The sequence below is a fragment of the Fistularia commersonii genome, chromosome 1 (genome assembly GCF_037954325.1).
Source record: "Fistularia commersonii isolate RoL2024-O1a breed Wild chromosome 1, RoL_Fcom_v1.0, whole genome shotgun sequence".
In the NCBI taxonomy this organism is placed as follows: Eukaryota; Metazoa; Chordata; class Actinopteri; order Syngnathiformes; family Fistulariidae; genus Fistularia; species Fistularia commersonii.
The window spans coordinates 5,662,001-5,681,670 of NC_141284.1; the positions used below are offsets into that span (position 1 = coordinate 5,662,001).

General features: G+C 44.3%; 1 protein-coding gene across 1 annotated transcript in view; it reads left to right on the forward strand.

Annotated features, from left to right (window-relative positions):
* Window positions 1–18,452, forward strand: part of nfic (nuclear factor I/C) — a 41,190-nt gene extending 22,738 nt beyond the window's left edge. Inside the window, exons 5-13 of the mRNA XM_086145818.1 lie at window positions 3,998–4,072; window positions 5,314–5,388; window positions 7,873–8,005; window positions 8,727–8,848; window positions 11,353–11,466; window positions 11,760–11,914; window positions 12,245–12,431; window positions 15,929–16,017; window positions 17,991–18,452. Coding sequence (XP_086001944.1) covers window positions 3,998–4,072; window positions 5,314–5,388; window positions 7,873–8,005; window positions 8,727–8,848; window positions 11,353–11,466; window positions 11,760–11,914; window positions 12,245–12,431; window positions 15,929–16,017; window positions 17,991–18,011 — 971 coding nt within the window. The 3' untranslated portion in view covers window positions 18,012–18,452. The remainder of the gene's footprint in view (window positions 1–3,997; window positions 4,073–5,313; window positions 5,389–7,872; window positions 8,006–8,726; window positions 8,849–11,352; window positions 11,467–11,759; window positions 11,915–12,244; window positions 12,432–15,928; window positions 16,018–17,990) is intronic.
* Window positions 18,453–19,670: the final 1,218 nt, after the last annotated feature.

Sequence of the window (19,670 nt, forward strand, 5' to 3'; positions counted from 1 at the left end):
ACAAGCAACAAACCCGTAGGTTTGAATTGTTGAATGAATCCACTTATAATGGAAACAGTGTGTGAGTGAAACTTGCGTGATTGATTAAACCGCACCTCTTGTCAGCTGCTATTGGCTCTACTCCAGCCACCAAACAGGATAAGTGGTGAAGGTACCACACAGGGCGCTTTCTCAAGGTCAGGGAGTTACCGGACTATTGGTCGGGCTGCTGCCACTGCTACGCTTGCAGCATGCTAAAGCAGAAGCTAGTCAGCGGTGGCTATGCTAACACAGCACACCGTAACAAATGGGCCGGTGGCATTTGACGACAAATCCTCCGCTCAGCCACGACGGAGATGTGAGACTTTGCATGTCGGAAAAGGGAAGCAGGAAAAAAAACAAAAAAATTCAAGCTGCTTAATAATTTAGTAATGCACAGAAGAGAGATGTTAAATGCTATTTATTTATGTATTTATTAGTTCTTCATCCTGCACGACATAATGTGTCAGTGGTGCATCACACCTGATTGAGCCGAGAAGCTCCTACGCCGCAAAGAGCCGCCATCTTTGTTTATGTCCTACCACAGTGCAGTTATTTATGAGTAAACAAACACACAGAAATCCCTTAATGCATTCTGACATGCAACCCCCCTTTCTTCCTGAAAATTGGGGGGCAATTCACTAGTAATGATGTGAATTCTTCTAAAAATAATATTTAAATATGTACCAATCTGTGCCTGTTTCCAAAAGCTTGCCCTCGTGGTTTGGGTTTTTTTTAGAGATAAAATATATTTCCTAGGGGACGGGGGAAAGGTGGGGGGAGGGAGGGGAAGTCGTCCCCACTGCTAAGCGTGACACCTCCAGGAAAATGGGTGGGGTGGTAGGGAGGCAGAGCACAAAATTAGACAAAATAGAGGCAACAATAGGTCAGAAGCATGGAAACATACACAAACTGCTGGTATTTCTAGATGAGTGTGGCTATAACCGAGCGCTTCCTGTGGACACACACACACACACACACACACACACACACACACACACACAGACCAGCCAGGTCAAAGTGGTGTCTAAATTTAATAAGACCAATCGGTTATGTAAAGTGATGTGCCTATAAATGACTAATTGCTGTGGTTCGACAAGAAAAAGAAGTCCCAAAACAGCTCATTGAAGATCTCCAAGTTGTCCACTGCAGTGAATGACAGGTTTGATGCCCCCTTGGTCTATCAAATGAAGGAATGACTGGCGAGTCGTGTCCAGTTTGTCTAAACGTTCAAATTAGCAGGTTTCAGTCGTTGAATCCACCTTTAAAAGAAACACTGAGTGCAAAGTGCACCGTGCAAAACAATGGCAGTACCTCTCCCGTGATGTTGACGGGATGGAGGTACAGCGGTCAGGTGACAGGACGGGAAATTGATTGATGTGTTACCATGGAAACAACAAGCTTGGGGGAATTGAGTTTTGCTTAATTAACTGTGTTTTCTTGTCAGTTTGCAGATGATTTGATCCAATATGAACCGGTCAAGTGAACTGATGCACCTTGACTACACACACACACGTACAAACACGCACGCGTCGATCAGGCAGGTACAGGGAAGGAGGCGAAGACAAAACATGATACGGAAGGGTCATGCGGCCGGACACGTGGTCGGGCACGTGATGAGTGCATGATGTGCACGTGACGGGCATGCTGATCCATCCTGCCTTTTCATGCAAAGGTTTCCTGAGCTGGAGTTCATGCCAGATCCAAGATGGCGGACAATGTGGCCAGTTTCATCTGTGCGCACTGACAAAGTTGGCTTCTGCAGCTTGAAAGTAATTCATTCGTTCATTCATTACGTACTCTGCTTATCCTACACTGGGGTTTGCAGGTGGGGGCCGGAGCCAATTCCACCTGGCATGGGGGGGCCAGAGGCGGGGTTCACCTTGCTCTTCTATCGAACGTTTCATGGGCTGATTCCAATATGGTGGACAGTTTCATCCTTGCTTTCGCTTTGTTAGTTTCTGAAGCCAGATATTCATTCATTCTCTCATTATTTACTCTGCTTACCTTGCACTGAGGTGTTCAGGTGGCATGGGGGAGGGTGGGGGTTACCTGGATGGGTCACCTGTCAATCATTAGGCAGGAAATAACATCCAAGAGTTATAATTAAATAGACGCCGGCGTCTTTTGCGTTGCGCCTCTGGTGTGAAAAGCATCAGCTTGTCCCTCTGATAACGGGCCTGGGCGGTAGGGGGGGGGGCGGCCGCCACACCGCCACCATCTCCAAAAATGTCCTCGCAGCTGGACCAGGAAATGCCTGAGGGGTTAACACAAACACAGCAGCGGGTTCCACTCATTCGTTGGGGGGGGCAGTAGTGGTGGGGTATTAAATTCCACTGAAGGCTGTTTGATGTACTTCACCATCAACCACAATGGAGACCAGTTGTCTCAACACTTAACTCAAGGTATAAAGGCCGCTCGCTGGGAATCATCATCTCCGAAACACGATCTTGGAAAGGCCTGCGCTTTTTCTTCTTCTTTGTCTTCTTCTTCTTCTTCCCCCCCCATTCCAGGAGGTTCTCTGCGGGTTATGAGTGTTTTCTAATCCCTGCTCTGGAGCTGTCAGGGACAGGGGCTGTTTAAAAAAAAAAAAAAAAAAGAAACGAGAGAGAGGCTCCGTCTCATTGGCAGATCGAAAACATTTATATAATTATGTTTAATGCAACTACAAGCGCGGTCCAAGAACAACGGTACGGGAATGCAGGGCCCACATCTGGTTTTTATATTGTGGCTCAGGGCGCCATAGGAGACTCTCTTGGCAACATGGCTGAGGCAGCGGCGAGACGGCGAGCGACGGCGCGAGGCACAACCGCGGAAAAACCCACCGGGGAGGAGGCCTTTCGGGTGTTTTTGAGAAACGCGGCGGTCCTTTCAGACCTCCTTTCACTGTCACATGTAGTTTGACGGTTGTCATGGCGATCACCTGCACAAACTTTTATTTTCGGTTTGGTGGATACTTGTATTGAAGTAGACACACACACACACACACGCCCTTATGTACGCCTGTGTTGCCCGCCAGGCGCCCCAGGGGCAGGAAAAAACTCAACGTTTAATTCGCTGATCAGTCCTGTCAATAAACCTCCCGGCGGCAGAGTATGGCTTTTACCGACCCCGGCGGAGCGCCAGGCGTGCACGCCACCGCTTGCCTGCCAATAGGAAAGAGCCGCAGTCGTGTTGTTGCACCTCGTGACTGTGGAAAAGTCAAAATGTCTGCTATGAAAATAAGCAGCTGCTTTACTAAAGCCTGCCCTCTACTGGCAGAAAGCATGGACGACCTTCAACGCGATGTAGTTTGCAGCCTAACGAAGAAAAAAAAGTTTAAAAAAAAATAAATTAATAAATAAATAAATAATTAAATAATTAAAAATTTTTATATATATATATATATATATATATATATATATATATATATATATATATATATATATATATATATATAATACGCCGGGAGCCACATGGGACTGAAATTACGTTAAACCCCACATCCTTTTACGAAAAACAAAGTCGTAACTCAAATGGTTGAGATGAAGTATTTTGTACGACGGTGACGTAAAGCTTGTCAGCGGCGGTTGAGTCTCAAGAGTTGGTCAATATGCGCTGATGGAGGAAAACCGTCACGTGGGCGCTCCTCAGAGCTTTTTTTTTTTTTTTAACCTAAAATTTCTGGTGCGGGAATTCTGATGTTCACATGGAGGAGGGGTTGCCCCTCCCCCCGCCCCCCATGTTTTTCTGCTTTGACAAAGTTTATGGGTTCAATTACCACCGGAGCGTTTGGCGTCTGATTCCAATCAGGCCGCTGGCTGTTTGTTTGGTCAACAGGGACGTTTCCAATGGTGACGTTTCCTTGGTTCCTGAAAGTTTGGACCTGTTTCCTCGCCGCAGGTGTTTGGATATTCCTAACGTCTTCAAGCCAAGGCATTGTCGACCGGCGAACAATGATATCTCTGTCTCTCTCGCTTTCTATCTCTCTCCCTTCCAGAGGCGGAGCAGAGCAGCAGCCCAAGTCGCACAGGAGTGGGCTCCGACCAGGAGGACAGCCGGACAGCCACCATGGGTACAATAGAACAATACTAACAAATCTTGTCTGGGTTTAAAGATAGATATCAAAAATCTTGACTTTTTTAAATCCACTAATGAACTTGAACTTGGCAAATCGTCAAGACGGAGTTCTAGATTGAGTTTGAGGATTACGTCCAGATGGAATCTCAAACTTGGGCTTTTAGTTTGAGATTGAGGTGGAATTTTAGACCAAAATTAAAATTTAGCTTGACACCCAGTTTGAGATCAAGATTATACATGAGACTGAGTATGAGATATCTCGGTACATCGGGACCTGACTGATTAAAAACAACCCAATACCTGACTAAACTCAGTCAAGTGATTATTTTGAGTTCTAGACTGCAGGGTGTGGGGAAGCGTTAGGCGAACACTAGAAGACAATGTGACATAATACCACAAACCTAGTCAGAAAATGACTGAATAATATTTATATTTTTAAAAATTAAAAGGAAATAAATGAATAAACAAATAAATAGATAGATAAACAATCAAATAGATAAATATCTGTCTGTCTGTCTAAATGCCCTTGAAAAGTGTTGCAAACCGATTACTAGTCAAAGGGAGGAGACAGTAAGTTCACATTAGGTTCTAGGTGAAAGTAGGTTCTTGCGGACAGTTACTTGTAGGGTCTAGGTTCCAGCTGACAGTATGTGTTAAGGTCTAGGTGACAGTCAGTTCTAGTTTCTTATTGAGACTATGCTATAGGTTTTAGTAAGTTTTAGGTTCTAGGCTACAGTGGCTTCTCGGTTCCAGCTGAGGCTCAAGGTGACATTAAGTTCTCAGTTCAAGGTGACAGAAGGTTCTAGGGGACAGTAAATTGTAGGTTCTAGACGACAGAAAGTTATAAGTTCGAGGTAACAATAGATTCTAGGCAACAGAAAGGTCTAGCTTCGAGGTGACAGTAGGTTCTAGGTTCCAGCTGACAGTAGGTGTTAGGGTCTAGGTGACAGTAAGTTCTCAGTTCTAGGTGACAGTAGGTTCAAGGGGACAGTTAGTTGTAGGATATAGGTGTGACAGTTAGTTCCAGGTTGTCGATGACAGTAGGTTCTAGGTTCGTGACAACGTAGGTTCCAAGTTCTATAGTACCAGTACATGTTAGGCTCTAAGGGAGAATAAATTCCAGCTTCAATGTCTCTATTCTTTGCAATTTTTGCTCTGTGTTCTATCCGTTAGCTCTGGCCCAGGGTCACATGGTTCTGGCCGTCTCACCATTGTCGTGTTCTTGTGGTTCCACAGATGGTCCGGAGTTCCAGGAGAGTTTCGTGACCTCAGGAGTTTTCAGCGTCACAGAGCTGGTGCAGGTGTCAAGAAGTAAGTCCTAAATTGTACCCAAACTTTGCTGAGAACCCCCAATTTAAGGTTCTACACTGAAAGTTCTTGAACCTCCCCATGTTCTGGATCACCCTCAATTCCCAGAGCTTCAAGAGTCTGGGATATTCTAATTCCATGTTTTTTTTACGCAGAAGGTACATGAATTTATGCTAATTTGCTAATTGTTGAAGAAAATGAGCCCAACAATGAATCCTATTCGGGATAATTTTTTGATTTTTTTTTTGTTTACTATTTTAACGAGTTCAACACGAGGAGTTAGCTTAGCAGGCTACATCAAGCGACACATGCTAAAAAAAAATTCTAATTCTGTGTTTGGAATTCCCCAAGTAAATCTGGTTCCTTTGAGGTTCCTTTCGAAGATGCGGTAATACGTAGCTTAACCCTAAAGGAATGGAGGGATTTATCGTAAGCGCTGGCGGTTTTTGCTTTGCTACGTGGCTAGCACCTAGCTTAGCCATCCCTTTCTCCACAAACTTCAGGTGTGTTGACTGTAGTGTTGTCGGAGACGGTCTCGTGTGACATTCAAGCGCGTCGCTTGGATAGCACGACCCGACGTCCTTCAAATGTGTTTGAAACACTTTGCTCAAAGGCCGGGGGCCCACATGAGGCCTCCACATTGGCTATCTTCTCCAGGCACATCTGTATTGTAAAGTTCTATGTAAAGGCTTATAATTGCCGGTAATTAATCCCATGTGACATCAAAAGACATCATAAGTCTGGTGCAGTGAATGCCTCATCTGCCGTCCTCCCCCGGAGGACTCGTCCTCCCGTCATCAATGAGAGTCATTTCCCATCTCCCCTCCCGAGAGAACGAGCTCCCGGCGCACATTGTTTCTTCATCCCCGCCTCGCTTTGCATTCCCAATCACAAGACGCTCGGACGGCACCAAAAAAGAGTGTAAATAATAAACACGGACAAAAGAAAGGGTGTCAGGTTTTGAAGTGACACTGAAAGGCAAGCAAGGTCACTGAAAGCAGTTTGGGAAGTCTCTAGTACAGATTAAATCAAGATGTTGGGTTCAGGTGTCCTCTTCAAGTTCTGATTATTTGGGCTTTTAGCTTCCTTGGATTTCAAGAACCAAGTCTGTAAGCCAGCTAGCAGCTTTTTGTTGTATGTCTGAGGAGATTGCTGGTCTTCCTGGTCCATCCTGGTCTTCTGGATGTGAATGGGTTGTCACTTCTAAGCCACGGGAATTGGGATCAATAGTTGATATTGAAGTCCTGACGGGATCCGACGTGTGTGTACATGAGTACCGCAAAAAGAAATAATACTAAAATGGCCACAAGCACTCGAAGGGTAAAATGTCATTTTTGAAGCCTTAGTTCTGATCCGTTTCCTGCTTCGGTCCCAACCTTGCTGGGTTCTCTAAGGTTTCTCTGTCTTCTCCCTCTTGGGTTCTCTAAGGGTTCTCCAAAACAGCTGGTGAGGACTCTGAATTGTCAGTTTCCTTGAATGTGAGGATGAATGGTCAGTTACCTCGTGTGATTGACAACAAGCCATCCAGTCAGCGTGTTTTGCCTTTTTCGGCTAATATCCGACATCTGTCCAACATCTTGCCTGTCACTCTGACCATCAGCCGGTGATCGAAGAACGTCATATCAGCCAATCCCAGCCGATATCGTACGAGAGGCGGGGCTGAACTCCAACAGATCACCTGTCAGTCATGTATAGATCCAGGGAAACGACACAGGATGCATCCCTGCGAGATCACACCTGTACCTGGACGCGGAAAGGACCAAATCCCCCCCCCCCACTCCACCTCGGCCACCTGCCTGTTGACTCAAAGATCCCAGTTTACAGCTTTAAGCCTCTCACTATGCTAAATTCCTTCACGTTAACTCCATTCCAATCACAGGAAATTGCACACGCATCCATCTTTTCCGGCAAGGAGCCTGGAAATTGTCAATCACAAACTTGACAGCAGCTCAGAAACCAGGCTGAAGATGGTTTGATTTGAAAATCTCAAGCCTTTAGACCGTAGCGTGTGGTTATCGATCAGGGATCAGACGTGTATTGATAAGTCCTCTTTTGTATCAGCGGGTGTCCCTCATGGTTCTGATCGCGGTCAGTTTCTGCTAGTTTAAATTCTCAAAGCGCAACGACACACTTCCTCTCTGCTGTAGTACAGAAAAATCAGTCAGCTCATTCATTCATTCATAAACTCTTCAATTGGCCTACTTTGGGTATTTTTGGAATGATGGAGAACCTGGAAGGAACCCAGGCAGGTGAACGGGGCAAGAACACGCAAAGAGAACCCAGATGGAATTGAGCCGAGAAACAGCAAATTCCACCTGGATGGCTAAATACAGAAGCAAAACCTTAATATAGCCGACTACATTCCGGGTGCATTGCATGCAGCAAAAAAAAAACAACACATCCGACTTAAACGTTGTGATTAACGTCGGCTCAAAACAAGCCAGGGGGTTAAAAAAAACGTGTGTGTGTGTGTGTGTTTGCACGCAGCTCCGGTTGTTACAGGAGTTGGACCCAGTTTCTCCATGGGGGAACTGCAGGGTCACCTAGCCTACGACCTGAACCAGTCCGTCAACCAGCCAGTCAGCCTCCGACGATCCCTGGCCAGCACTTCGTCCAGCGGGTAAACACGCACACACACACACAGACACACACAGACACACACAGACACACACACACACACACACACACGCATATATATATATATATATGTATATATATATGTGTGTGTGTGTGTGTGTGTGTGCATGTATGTATATATGTATGTATGTGTGTGTGTGTGTGTGTGTGTATATATATATATATATATACATATATCAGGTGCAGGTGTCTTTGTTTCTGCAGTGAATTTACTTACACTTTTAAATCCTGTCAAAACTACATAAGAAATGACAATTTATAAAAATATATGTATGAATAACCCTTTAAATTAGGCATTCAGAACATGTTTGTTTTTGTTTTTTTATTTTTAATGAACAAAAAGTTACAACTACAATAACAGATTATATACGTTGAAATAAGCCAAAAAAATGTGTCAACAGAATTAACTGAAACAAAAAGTAGCTAGAGATAAAGTGAAGCGATTGAACTTAAAGGAAATAACCCTGGAAAGTATCAGGAGCGGGAGAGAGTATTAAGGGAAATAAATAAAATCGAATTATTCGGGATTTGTTTTCACTGGGTCGGGATTCTGCGATGAGAGTGCTGCTGCAGCCAGATGTCTTTTACAGTAAAACAGGAGATAATTCAGCAAAAATTATTCCCTGATAGTCATCAACGAGTTTTTAAACTGTTATAAGATAGAATAACCCCCAGATGTGACGCCCTTTTTTGTCGCGCTGCAGGAGTAAGAGGCATAAATCCGGCTCCATGGAGGAGGAGGTGGACAGTCCCGGGGGGGAGTACTACCACTCCCCCTCCTCCCCCGCCAGCAGCTCCAGAAACTGGACAGACGACATGGAAGGAGGTAACAGGAGGAGATCGGGACTCCCGTCGGGTTATATATTTTTTAACCTTTATTGATTTTGAAGTTAGATTTACAACGGATTTACATCAGCGGAAAAAAAATTACCAGAAAGAAAACAATAGATTACCGAAAAGCCTCTGAGAAATAACTTGCCAAAGCCAGGGGTGGGGTTGTAAAGTAATATATTACTTGCATAACATTATCGCATAATAAATTAAGTCAGATCCAATTTTCTTCACAGACGGTGTCCCCATTTCTAGATAAATTCAAATGTGCGGATCTACTGTATGCCCACATTTCTAGATTTGTGACCGCTTGTATAGATCTACACTATATAGCCAAAAAGTATTCGGTCACCCATCCAAATAATCAGAATCAGGTGTTCCAATCACTTCCATGGCCACAGGTGTATAAAATCAGACTCAGGAGCTCAGTGACCTCCAGCGTGGAACTGTGACAGGATGCCACCTGTGTAACAAAAAACAGTCGTGAAATTTCCTCGCTCCTAAATATTCCCGGTCAACTGCCAGCTGTATTATATGATCATGGAAGTGTTTGGGAACGACAGGAACTCCATGTAAATTGACGGAGCTGGGTCAGCGGAAGCTGAGGTGCATAGTGCGAAGAGGTCGCCAACTTTCTTCAGAGTCAGTGGCTTCAGACCTCCAAACTTCGTGTGGCCTTCAGATCAGCTCAAGAACAGTGCGCAGAGAGCTTGATAGAATGGGTTTCCAAGGCCGAGCAGCTGCATCAGAGCCACACGTCACCAAAAGCAATGAAAAGTGTCGGATGCAGTGGTTGTAAAGCATGCCACCACTGGCTCTAGAGCGGTGGAGACGTGCTCTCTGGAGTGACGAATCGCGCTTCTCCATCTGGCAATCTGATGGATGAGTCTGGATTTGGCGGTTGCCAGGTGAACGGTACTTGTCTGACTGCAAGTGTGAAGTTTGGTGGCGGGGGGATTATGGTGTGGGCTTGTTTTTCAGGAGCTGGGCTTGGCCCTTTAGTTCCAGTCAAAGGAACTCTGAAAGCTTCAGCATACCAAGACACTTTGGACAATTCCATGTTCCCAACTTTGAAGGAGCAATTTGGAGCTGGCCCCTTCCTTTTCCAACACGACCGTGCACCAGTGCACGAAGCAAGACATGGATGACAGAGTCTGGTGTGGATGAAGTTGACAGGCCTGCACAGAGTCCTGTTCTTAACCCGATAGAACACCTTCTTGTCCAACATCAGAGCGTGACCTCCCAAGTGCGCTTCTGGAAAAATTCCCATATACACACTCCTGAGCCTTGTGGACAGCCTTCCCAGAAGAGTTGAAGCCGTTATAGCTGCAGAGGTTGGACCAACATCATATTGAACCCTATGGATTAGGAATGGGATGTCACTTAAGTTCATATGCAAGTCAAGGCAGCTGACCGAATACTTTTGGCCATGTGGTGTGTGTGAATGTGTCATATTTCTGATATACTGATCCGTACAGGCAATTCTAGATTTATGTTCACTTGTACTGTTCTCAATATTTCTCAATATTTGTCTATGCATGCAAATCTATCCGCATATTTCTAGAATTGTGCCTGCTTGTTCAGATCCATGTATAATATTTCTAGATTTGTTAGCCGATGTGCAGCATATTCAATCATTTCTTGATCCATTCAGACATTCTAGATTTGTCTTCGCATACAGATATATCTACACACACACAGATTTGAGCTCACTTGCACGGATCTGTGCAGAATATTTCTAGAATTGTCTCCATAAGCACAGAGCTACGCAACTGTTTCTAGATATATGGTGAAACCTGGGGTTTCTATGCTCATATTTCTCGATTTGGAGAAGATATCCAGTCTAGTCAAACATTTCTAGATTTGTGTATGTGCATGAACAGATCTATGCAGGTTTGTAGATTTGTGGAAACATGGTTGTAAATAATGCCTTTAAACTCAGATATTATATCACTCTTAGGATTGTGTATGTACTGTATAGTACATGTGTACATGTCTGGCTGCATGCACGCACGCACGTGCACGCACACATACACATAGTTGACTGGCTCCATTCTGCCACAATCACAATTAGAGTTACAGTTTTTTATGAGCGCACATTATTACAGGGAACACATCTTTCCAAACGCGACTGGGAGCCTCTGAGGAGACTTCTGGGAAAAAACAAAAACAAAAACAAAACAGTATCTGGTTTAAAATCAAACTTTGATGAATAATGTAATGTTCACAGACACACACCCTGAAAACAATTTCTGGGCGACAAATGAGCTCAGAACTGCCACTTTCTATGAAGCTGCTCTTTCATGATGAAAACACACGCACAGCGAGACACACACACACACACACACTCACACACCATTGCACATCTCCATAAGCCATCTTCTGCTTGATTGTTGAATTCGTCCCACAATCGAATGGCGGTCTTTGTCCACCTGTGTTTCACCTTCCGTGAGGGTCTCACAATGTGTGTGTGTGTGCGTGTGTGTGTGTGTGTTTCAGGTCTGTCTCCTCCAGTGAAGAAGGCAGAGCTGGATAGTCCGTCCCCACAGGAAGACTCACCAAGACTGGGCTCCTTCACACAGCACCACCGGCCTGTCATAGCTGTTCACAGCGGTGAGGGAAACACACACAAACACACACACACCTACACACACACACACACACACACACACACATGGGCACATGCACGCACACACACCTACACACACACACACACACACACACACACACAATAATCCCTCTTATTATACCTTTACATCTTATTGTCTTTTAAAGGCGTGTTTGCAAATCTAGGACTCATTAAACCATATCGGTGATAAATTTAGCATATTTTATGAAACATTCTGTCTGATGGGGAGAACATGAAAAACGGATTGTGACGTTCTGTCGCTCCCGTCTCTATCCAGGTCTCTCACGTCCCCACCCGTCCTCCTCTCTCCATTTCCCATCCTCCTCCTACTTCCCCCACGGCGCCATTCGCTACCCGCCTCACCTGGCCCAGGATCCCCTCAAAGACCTGGTCTCACTGGCCTGCGACCCTGCCAATCAAACCCCCAGCTCAGTGAGTCCAAATAAAATCCAGTGTTCATTCTCTAAAAGTAAAAAATAATCTAGATGGAAGATATGTAAATATCAAGATCAAAACACAAGCGTTCGCGCTTCGCTGAAAACTCGTTCCACTCCGTTGTGGTTAGTTTGTTCTTCATTCAAAATGTTTATTTGTGTATTAAGCTCAGAGGGTTTGTTCAGAAAGATCAATTTGTGCGGGTAGTAGTTCTTTCTTAAACCAGGGTGCCGCTGCGCACCGCCGATGTTGAGAATCTTAAATACTGCAAGTTTATCTCGGTACTTCCTCATCTCGCTCTGGTGCGTCTGATCCTTTCCTTTCCAGCTGAACGGCAGCAACCAGATTAAAGTGCCCAGTCACTACATCTCCTCTCAAATGTTGGCCCCCCCTGGACCGGCGCCCTCTCTGGGCCCCCCTCCGTCCTCGCTCCCCCGGCCCACGCTGCCCGCGGAGTCCAAGGCCACGACTACGTCCTCGTCGGATGGCGGCACGCACTCGCCTACATCTCCTAGTAAGTACCTGGAGCACTACCACTGCACCGCCTCTCCTCTTGAAATACCTTAACCCTGATATTATCCACAGTGCAGTGCTTTTTATTTTGACTTTAGAACTTTACCATATTATTATTAGTTTTATTAATGGAAAAATGAGAGAGCCCAAAGTTTAAATTGAAGTGTCTAGTGGGTAGAGTTTGGCAGATCACCATGATGAACAAGGTTGCCAATGCGATATCTTTTTAGTGAAATTATGTTAATGAGTTAATGACATCATCCACCTGTTTACTTTGTGAAAGCCAATGGATACGGCATGCAGCAAAAAAAAATTAGTTATTATGTTTGCAAGTTTTCCAAGGTAAACGCAGCACGCTAACGTCCCGCGAATGCTATGGAAACTAGGGTCTTAGCTATTTGCATTAGCATACTACAATAGCTTGCTAACACATAGTAATCAATACCTGAGCTTGATGAGTAGCATAGTAACAAGTAGCTTGCATTAACAGAAGCTTCTTCTTTGACAACTCTAACAACAAACTGCAAACATCAACTGAATTCATATCTTGGCTAACTACAGTAGCATGCTAACAAACTGTGAGCGTAAGCTGAATTTAAGTGCCTTAGCTAATTATGGCCGCTGGAAAAAACAAAACTAATATTAACCAATGTCCATTAGTTTCTTTTAGTTTTGATGCTAACCGCATTGGTATAGAAATAAAATTGTTAAGAAATGAGGCAGAGGGTCCATATTAACTAACGTAGCTTGGTATTGCAAAGCAAACAGTCAGTGATCTCAAGAGGTGTCTCAACTAAATATTGTACCATGCGGAACACAAAGCTTACATTACCCTGACTAGAGTTTCCTGGCTAATAACAGTAGTTTTTTACTGCAGAAAACGATGAAAGTAAATTAGCTCAAGAGGCTATTTAGCTAACCACCTTACCATACTAACAAGCAGCTAACATTAACTGAAACAAAGTTACTTTGCCACCCACAGCACCATACTAACAAACTATGGATATTATCTGAATCCAAGTGTCTTAGCTAACTATAGTCGCTGGCTAACACAAAACTAGAAGCAACTGATATCTATTAGTGTCTTCTAGTGTTATAGTCATCAACAGTAGTGTGCTAGCACAAAGCAAACAATACTTGCTTTTAACAAGTGTCTTGTCAAACTATAGTAGTTTGCAAACAAACAGCAGGTATTTTCTACACGATTTAGTCCAACGCCATAGGTGTACGAATGTGATTGACGGGGTATATTGTAAAGTACTTTGAGTGCAGTGAAAATAGGAAAAGGGCCTTGGAATTAGCTATTAGCAAAGGTATGCTTAATCTGATGTTTAGCTTGGGTAATGCAGCGATTTTGTTGCATGTTGCCATGCTGACTGTTTTCCAGGGTCAGTCTGTACAAAAGATTCCAAAAGCTTTGTGTAAAATATCAATACATACTTATTTTCACACCCAAGAACTTAAATACTATGAAAAATCCCGTACTAACTTGATTTCACAGTGAGGGGCGAAAGTCTCCTGGCTCAGTTATACTCAGAGGCTACTTGACTACATATGTTTAAACAAACAGAGACTTATTATGAAAACTTTCACAGTCATTACAACTTTCTAAAACATGTAACGAGCGACCACATGAAAAGGAGCGCCACTTTAGACGTGATCTGTGTGTTCGATGTTTCACGCCAAAATTGAAAACATAAATGCGGCTGCAGCAGTGCACACACAAATTTTCCCCACAGACCTTCACTCTGCCCTGTAGCTTCTGAATTACACAAGCCATTTGCTAATCAGTTTAGCATGCAAGTATTATTTATTTGTGGTGGGGATTTTATTCGCCCCGACCTCTTGGCTGAGAAATCGACACGGCACAAATAAGATGCCGTGATATTAATTGAATTTGATGCTTTTCATTTGCATCTGGTAATAGCCGGAGAATAAACGATAAAGCTGCGACGGCTGGCCCCTCTTCATTACAGCAAGGAGAAATTGAAATGATCATTTCAGGGCGTCTCAAAACGAGGATGGGGGGATGGAGGGAGGGGGGTAAAAATAAACCTCAAGTGATAAAATGAAAGATTAGGAATGACACCTTCACTCGAACTGTATTTCAGTCACATTAGCACCCCCTCCCTCCCTCCCTTTGGTTGCGATGGTTGTTAGAATCCTGCAGTGCAGCGTGGCGGAGTAATGCCGCGGGTCGGACCGAACCAAAACAGACACTCGCTGTTTCTGCCTGGGATGTTGGACTTGTAGTGCCCGCTAGACTAAATGCCGAAATACTAAGTAGCTAATTAAAGATGGCGGTAGCGGTTCTGCAGACAGGGTTAAAGGTCTTCACTCCTATAACTAGGTGCAAACCAGGCCATCGGGAGCAAGTGGGGGGAGCAGGGCACATTGTCTTGCCCGAGGGCACTTTGACACTTTGAACCGCCAACCTTCACCTGCTCTACCAACTGACACACATATGCTTATATTCAACTAATATAGAAATGATCAAATTTCCTTTATACAGTATACCCTTGTTTTTCACGGGGGTTACGTTCCAAAAAGAACCCGTGATAGGCAAATCCGTGAAGTAGAAACCTTTATTTTTTTTTACAATTATTATACAATTAAATACTGTATTATACATTGCTGCTGTCGTCCTTATGTTTTTTTCTTCCTTCTTTATGGAATGAACGGAAGATTCATTAATTCCGTAATGCCGACCTACAGCCGCATAGCTTTTACCTTCCCTTAGCATGTCCAGAAGTTTAACTTTATCTGCGATAGATAGCATCTTCCGCTGCCTTTTGGGCCTTTTTGTCGGTCCAGAGCGTTTTGTCAACATCCTGGGTTTTAGAGAAACTCGAAATCGCAAGAGAATTTGCACGTACGTAATGTAAATTCGGCAAGCTGTTTTACGTACGTGTACATATTAAACTGCAACGTTATTGAGGCACAGGTAGAGAAGAAGCGGAGTGACTTTTCAGCCAATCAGAATGCAGAACACAATACACGATGCAAATCCGTGAAGTAGCGAAACCGTGAAAAGTAAACCGCGTTATAGCGAGGGATCACCGTATTACTGTTTTGGAGCGACCGTTGTCCTTTCCTTCGGGTCAAACGTAACGAGAAAGTGCATTACCTAAAGAAAACAATGCATAAGCAAAGGAGGATGTGGTTCTGCACCAACACAGCGAATGTTTCAATTTCATTATTTTTTTACTCCTCTTCATTTTATTAATGGATCTTTTCCCCCCCGTTATTTTCATTTATCACGGCGAAAAGAATCATGTCTAGATGCTCGGACAATGTATCACAATTTTTCCCTCGCTCGATCGTCTCGAACGCCAAGATAGGGGTGGGTGGAGGTGGAGGTGGGGCAGGTTCCTGCTGTAGCTTCTTCTGTGATTTGGACAGATCTGATCACGTTTCTGTAAAAGTGCCGCGTCATGCTACTTGTGGAATGAGGGGTCGACGCCGCCACACTGATGTTGTTAACGCAAACACCCGCAGCATACTCGGCCCCCGGGACACCCCCTGCCAATCGCTCCTCCTTCGTCGGAGTCACCCCTCGAGATCCAGGTGGACTCTACCAAGCCCAGGTCAGTACAGCCTGCGCTCGCCGCCGCGGCCAGCGCCGTCCGCCGTTAAAACAGAGGAAAACAATCCAGTGTCTGTCAGGATGCAGATGTGTGGATGCAGTGGTAGGTGTAGTAGAAGTAGTAGTAGAGTAGTAGTAGTGATGGTAGTAGTGGGTGGGGGGTTGTACTTGTAGGAATATAAAAATATTACTCAGCTGGTAAAGAGTTATGTGACTGCAGTTTGGATCGTATGTGGCTGCTGCATTGCAGTGTGTCAGAGCCAGAGGAGCCCGGCAGAGAGTGCTGAGCTAGGAGCCCTCCCTCTCCCTCACACACACACACACACACACACTCACATACACACACACACACACTCACTCTATGTCCATGTCTGTTCTCCTCCCTATCACACTCTCCTTCCTCTCTCCCAGCTTTTCCCCGTCTGAGGCCAGAATATCATGCTGTTGTTATCATGCCGCTCCAGCCGCCCCCTCAACACACATACAGGCACTCTCTCTCTCTCTCTCTCTCACACACACACACACACACACACACACACACACAGATTTGTTGTTCGAATGGAAAAATCCCAAAGTCTGTGGGTTGTCAGGACGCAGAACAAGTACTTTGGTTGTTACTACACGCGGCCCCAACGTCATGGACCCATTCTTTGCATCCCATAATAGACACAGATTGACGGTGGTGTTGTAAATGCAGCAGTATCTGCGGCTCTCAAAAATTAAAAAAAGAATAAAAAACAAGGGGCGTACAGGATTATCAGGCTCCGGATCAGAGACAACCAATAAAGCGTGATAGGCCCTGTGATTGACAGGTTATACATCTGGGTCAAATCCCGTCTCCTGGACAACTGCCCCCCCCCCCCCCCCCCCCCCCCCAATGCCCATGAAAATATTCTGAATACATTGCATTATGCTCAATATCATCCGACTGTCGTAATCTACCGGGGATTTGATGCTTTTGGAGATTGTGATACATGATTGTCCCTCATCCAGGCAGGGATTATTTTCTGCAGGAGCATATGAGTCAACTGGCAATTAGTCACCTTTACAAATACAAAACTAATAAATAAATAGATCAATAAATCACTGCCTGACAGTCACATAAAGAAATGAAAAATCTGTCAATCTAATTATAAAGCTCAAAAGGTAAAGAGATAGAAGCATTCATGAAGCAGGCCAATAAAATGAGACGTTTAATCAGACCTAAGATTGTGCATACATGTAATCATACTGTACATGGTATTTTGATGCTTTTTATTTTCAATAATTTAAAGTTAAACTTGGCAGAGCATGTAGTGTAAATGTTCGTGTTATTTCCAGTATTTTACACCTGATCCCGGCAGAGCGTGAAGTATTTTGATCTTTATTGTTTTCAGTACTTTGCACCTAATCCAGGGAGAGCATTATCTTAAAAAAATTACCCTGAAAATTAATGTTGCAATTTTAATTGTATTACTTCCAACAATTTACCGTTTACTTTTATTTTTATGTTTATTTTAAGTATTTTACTCTCAATTCTTACAGGGAGTGTAGTATTTCGACCTTTGTTATATTCACTATTTTACCTATATTCTTGACAGAGCATGTATTGTTATTTTTTTTTGGTTAAAGCGTATTTTACACCCAGTCCTGACAGTGTGTAGGATTTTGATGTTTATTATTTTCAGTATTTTACAATTAATTCCTATTGAACAAGTAGTATTTAGATGTTTATATTATCAGTATTTTACGCCTAATCCAGACAGAGCGTGTCGTATTTTGATGAATAAGTTACAGTAAATCCTGACAGAGCATGTAGTATTGCAATATTTCCAATGTCTCACTTTTGCATCCATGCATAGCATGTACAGTAGTGTTTTGATGTTTATTGATTCTCTAAACTTCATCCATGTCCAGAAATACAGACTGGGATTATTGTATTTTGTTTATTTTTGTTTTAAATCCCTGACCGTGCGCCATGTCTCTGCCTTCCAGTCTTGGTATCTGGGCAACTGAGTGCACTGTGGAGGAGAGGTGATGGCCACAGCGGCGCCCCCCCGGAGGAAAACAAACAATGTCACCCGGATGTTGCCAGAGGAAAAGTATATTCAGCTTTGTAGAAGCCTAATCCGCGGTCTTATATATATATATATAAGTATATAGCCACATATATTTATATATGTGTATATGCCCAGAGGAGATGTCCCGGATGGCGGCAGGAAGCCGCCCCTCTGTGCCGAGTGGCTCCAACAGACCGGCATGGGTTGCGTATCGGGCGGAGCTGCAGAATCCGGAGGGGGGGGACCCTTGGCTCTACAGACCCCAGAAAGCTCGTAACCCGAACTGTGCCCCTGCCTCAGAACCCTCCACCCCCACCGGGACGGACGTCAAGCCCCGTCAAAATCCACACTAAATCCAACAACGGATATAGAACCCCACACCCTTTCCCCCCTCCCCGCCACCCTTTAACTCCCAGAATGCCCCTCTCCGCTGCAGGTGCTGCTTATTATATATGCAAATAAGCCTCGCTTATTTTCTGAATGACTAGAAAGAGAAGATCTTTTTTTTTCGTCGATACGTAACGTTTCTTTGCACTTTTACAATTTTTTTATCGATACGCCTGGAGAAAACCAAGAGGTGAAACCGCTTCCTTTTTCTGTTTCTTTTTTTTTTCCTCTCCTTCCTCCCTTCTCTCTCCTCTCTCTCCTCCTGCCAAAGGACAGAGACTTTGTCTTTTTTATTGACAATCATCAGCCTGAATCCATGCAGTTGCTTTGAGAGACTGTTAGATTGAGCTTTCTTTCTTTTTCTTTTTAATCTGAAAACAAAAATCTGGAATATAAGAGCTATTACTCATTCAACGCGACGCTACAGTGGACGGTGTGGGACGTTTGTCCGAACTGAACTGAGAACGGGCAGAGACGCTGAAGACGGCGGGATGGGGAAATGTGGTGTGTGTGTGTGTGTGTGTGTGTGTGTGCGTGTGTGTGTGTGTGGGTGTGTGTGTCAGAATGTGAATGGGTTTTCCGGACACGACGGGACATCTAGACTCCAGGGTTCGCTGTAAGTTGAACTTCCCGTTTGAAGGTGTGTGAGTCCTCGGGGTCGAACCGTGACCTCCTACCCCCAAACAAGCAACACCTCCTTCATTCTGTTTTTGACCCTCAACCAAGTTTTAAAAAAAAAGGCAAAGCAATATTTGATTTTCTTGCCGCTACATCTGGCCGCAATCTTTGTTTTGGTTTGGCTTAAACTTGCAGAGTCACGGTTAATGTTTAGCGAGGATCGAAGACGCCACGGTTACTGTAATACGGATTTACTTTAGCCGATCAACATCGTCATGGCGACCAGATATTCATCTCTGCAGTTTGGGTCTCATCTGGCCGCCTTAGGACCTTCCCACCCTGCCACCGCCCTCAACACACACACACACACGCAGGAAGGTCACCTCCATGGGCAGCGCAAAGGTAAACAGGAGTGTGTGTGTGTGTGTGTGTGTGTGTGTGTGTGTGTGTGCTTGTGTTAGCAAATGAGCTCTGGGACGGTGAAAGGGTTTGTTGTCACGTCAGCCTCAACTGGCCATGCCGCCAGATTATTTTGGACTTTTTGTTGCGAAAATTCTGGAAAAAGAATATCGGACATGGGTTTGGCATCAGAGGGATGTTTGATTGACAA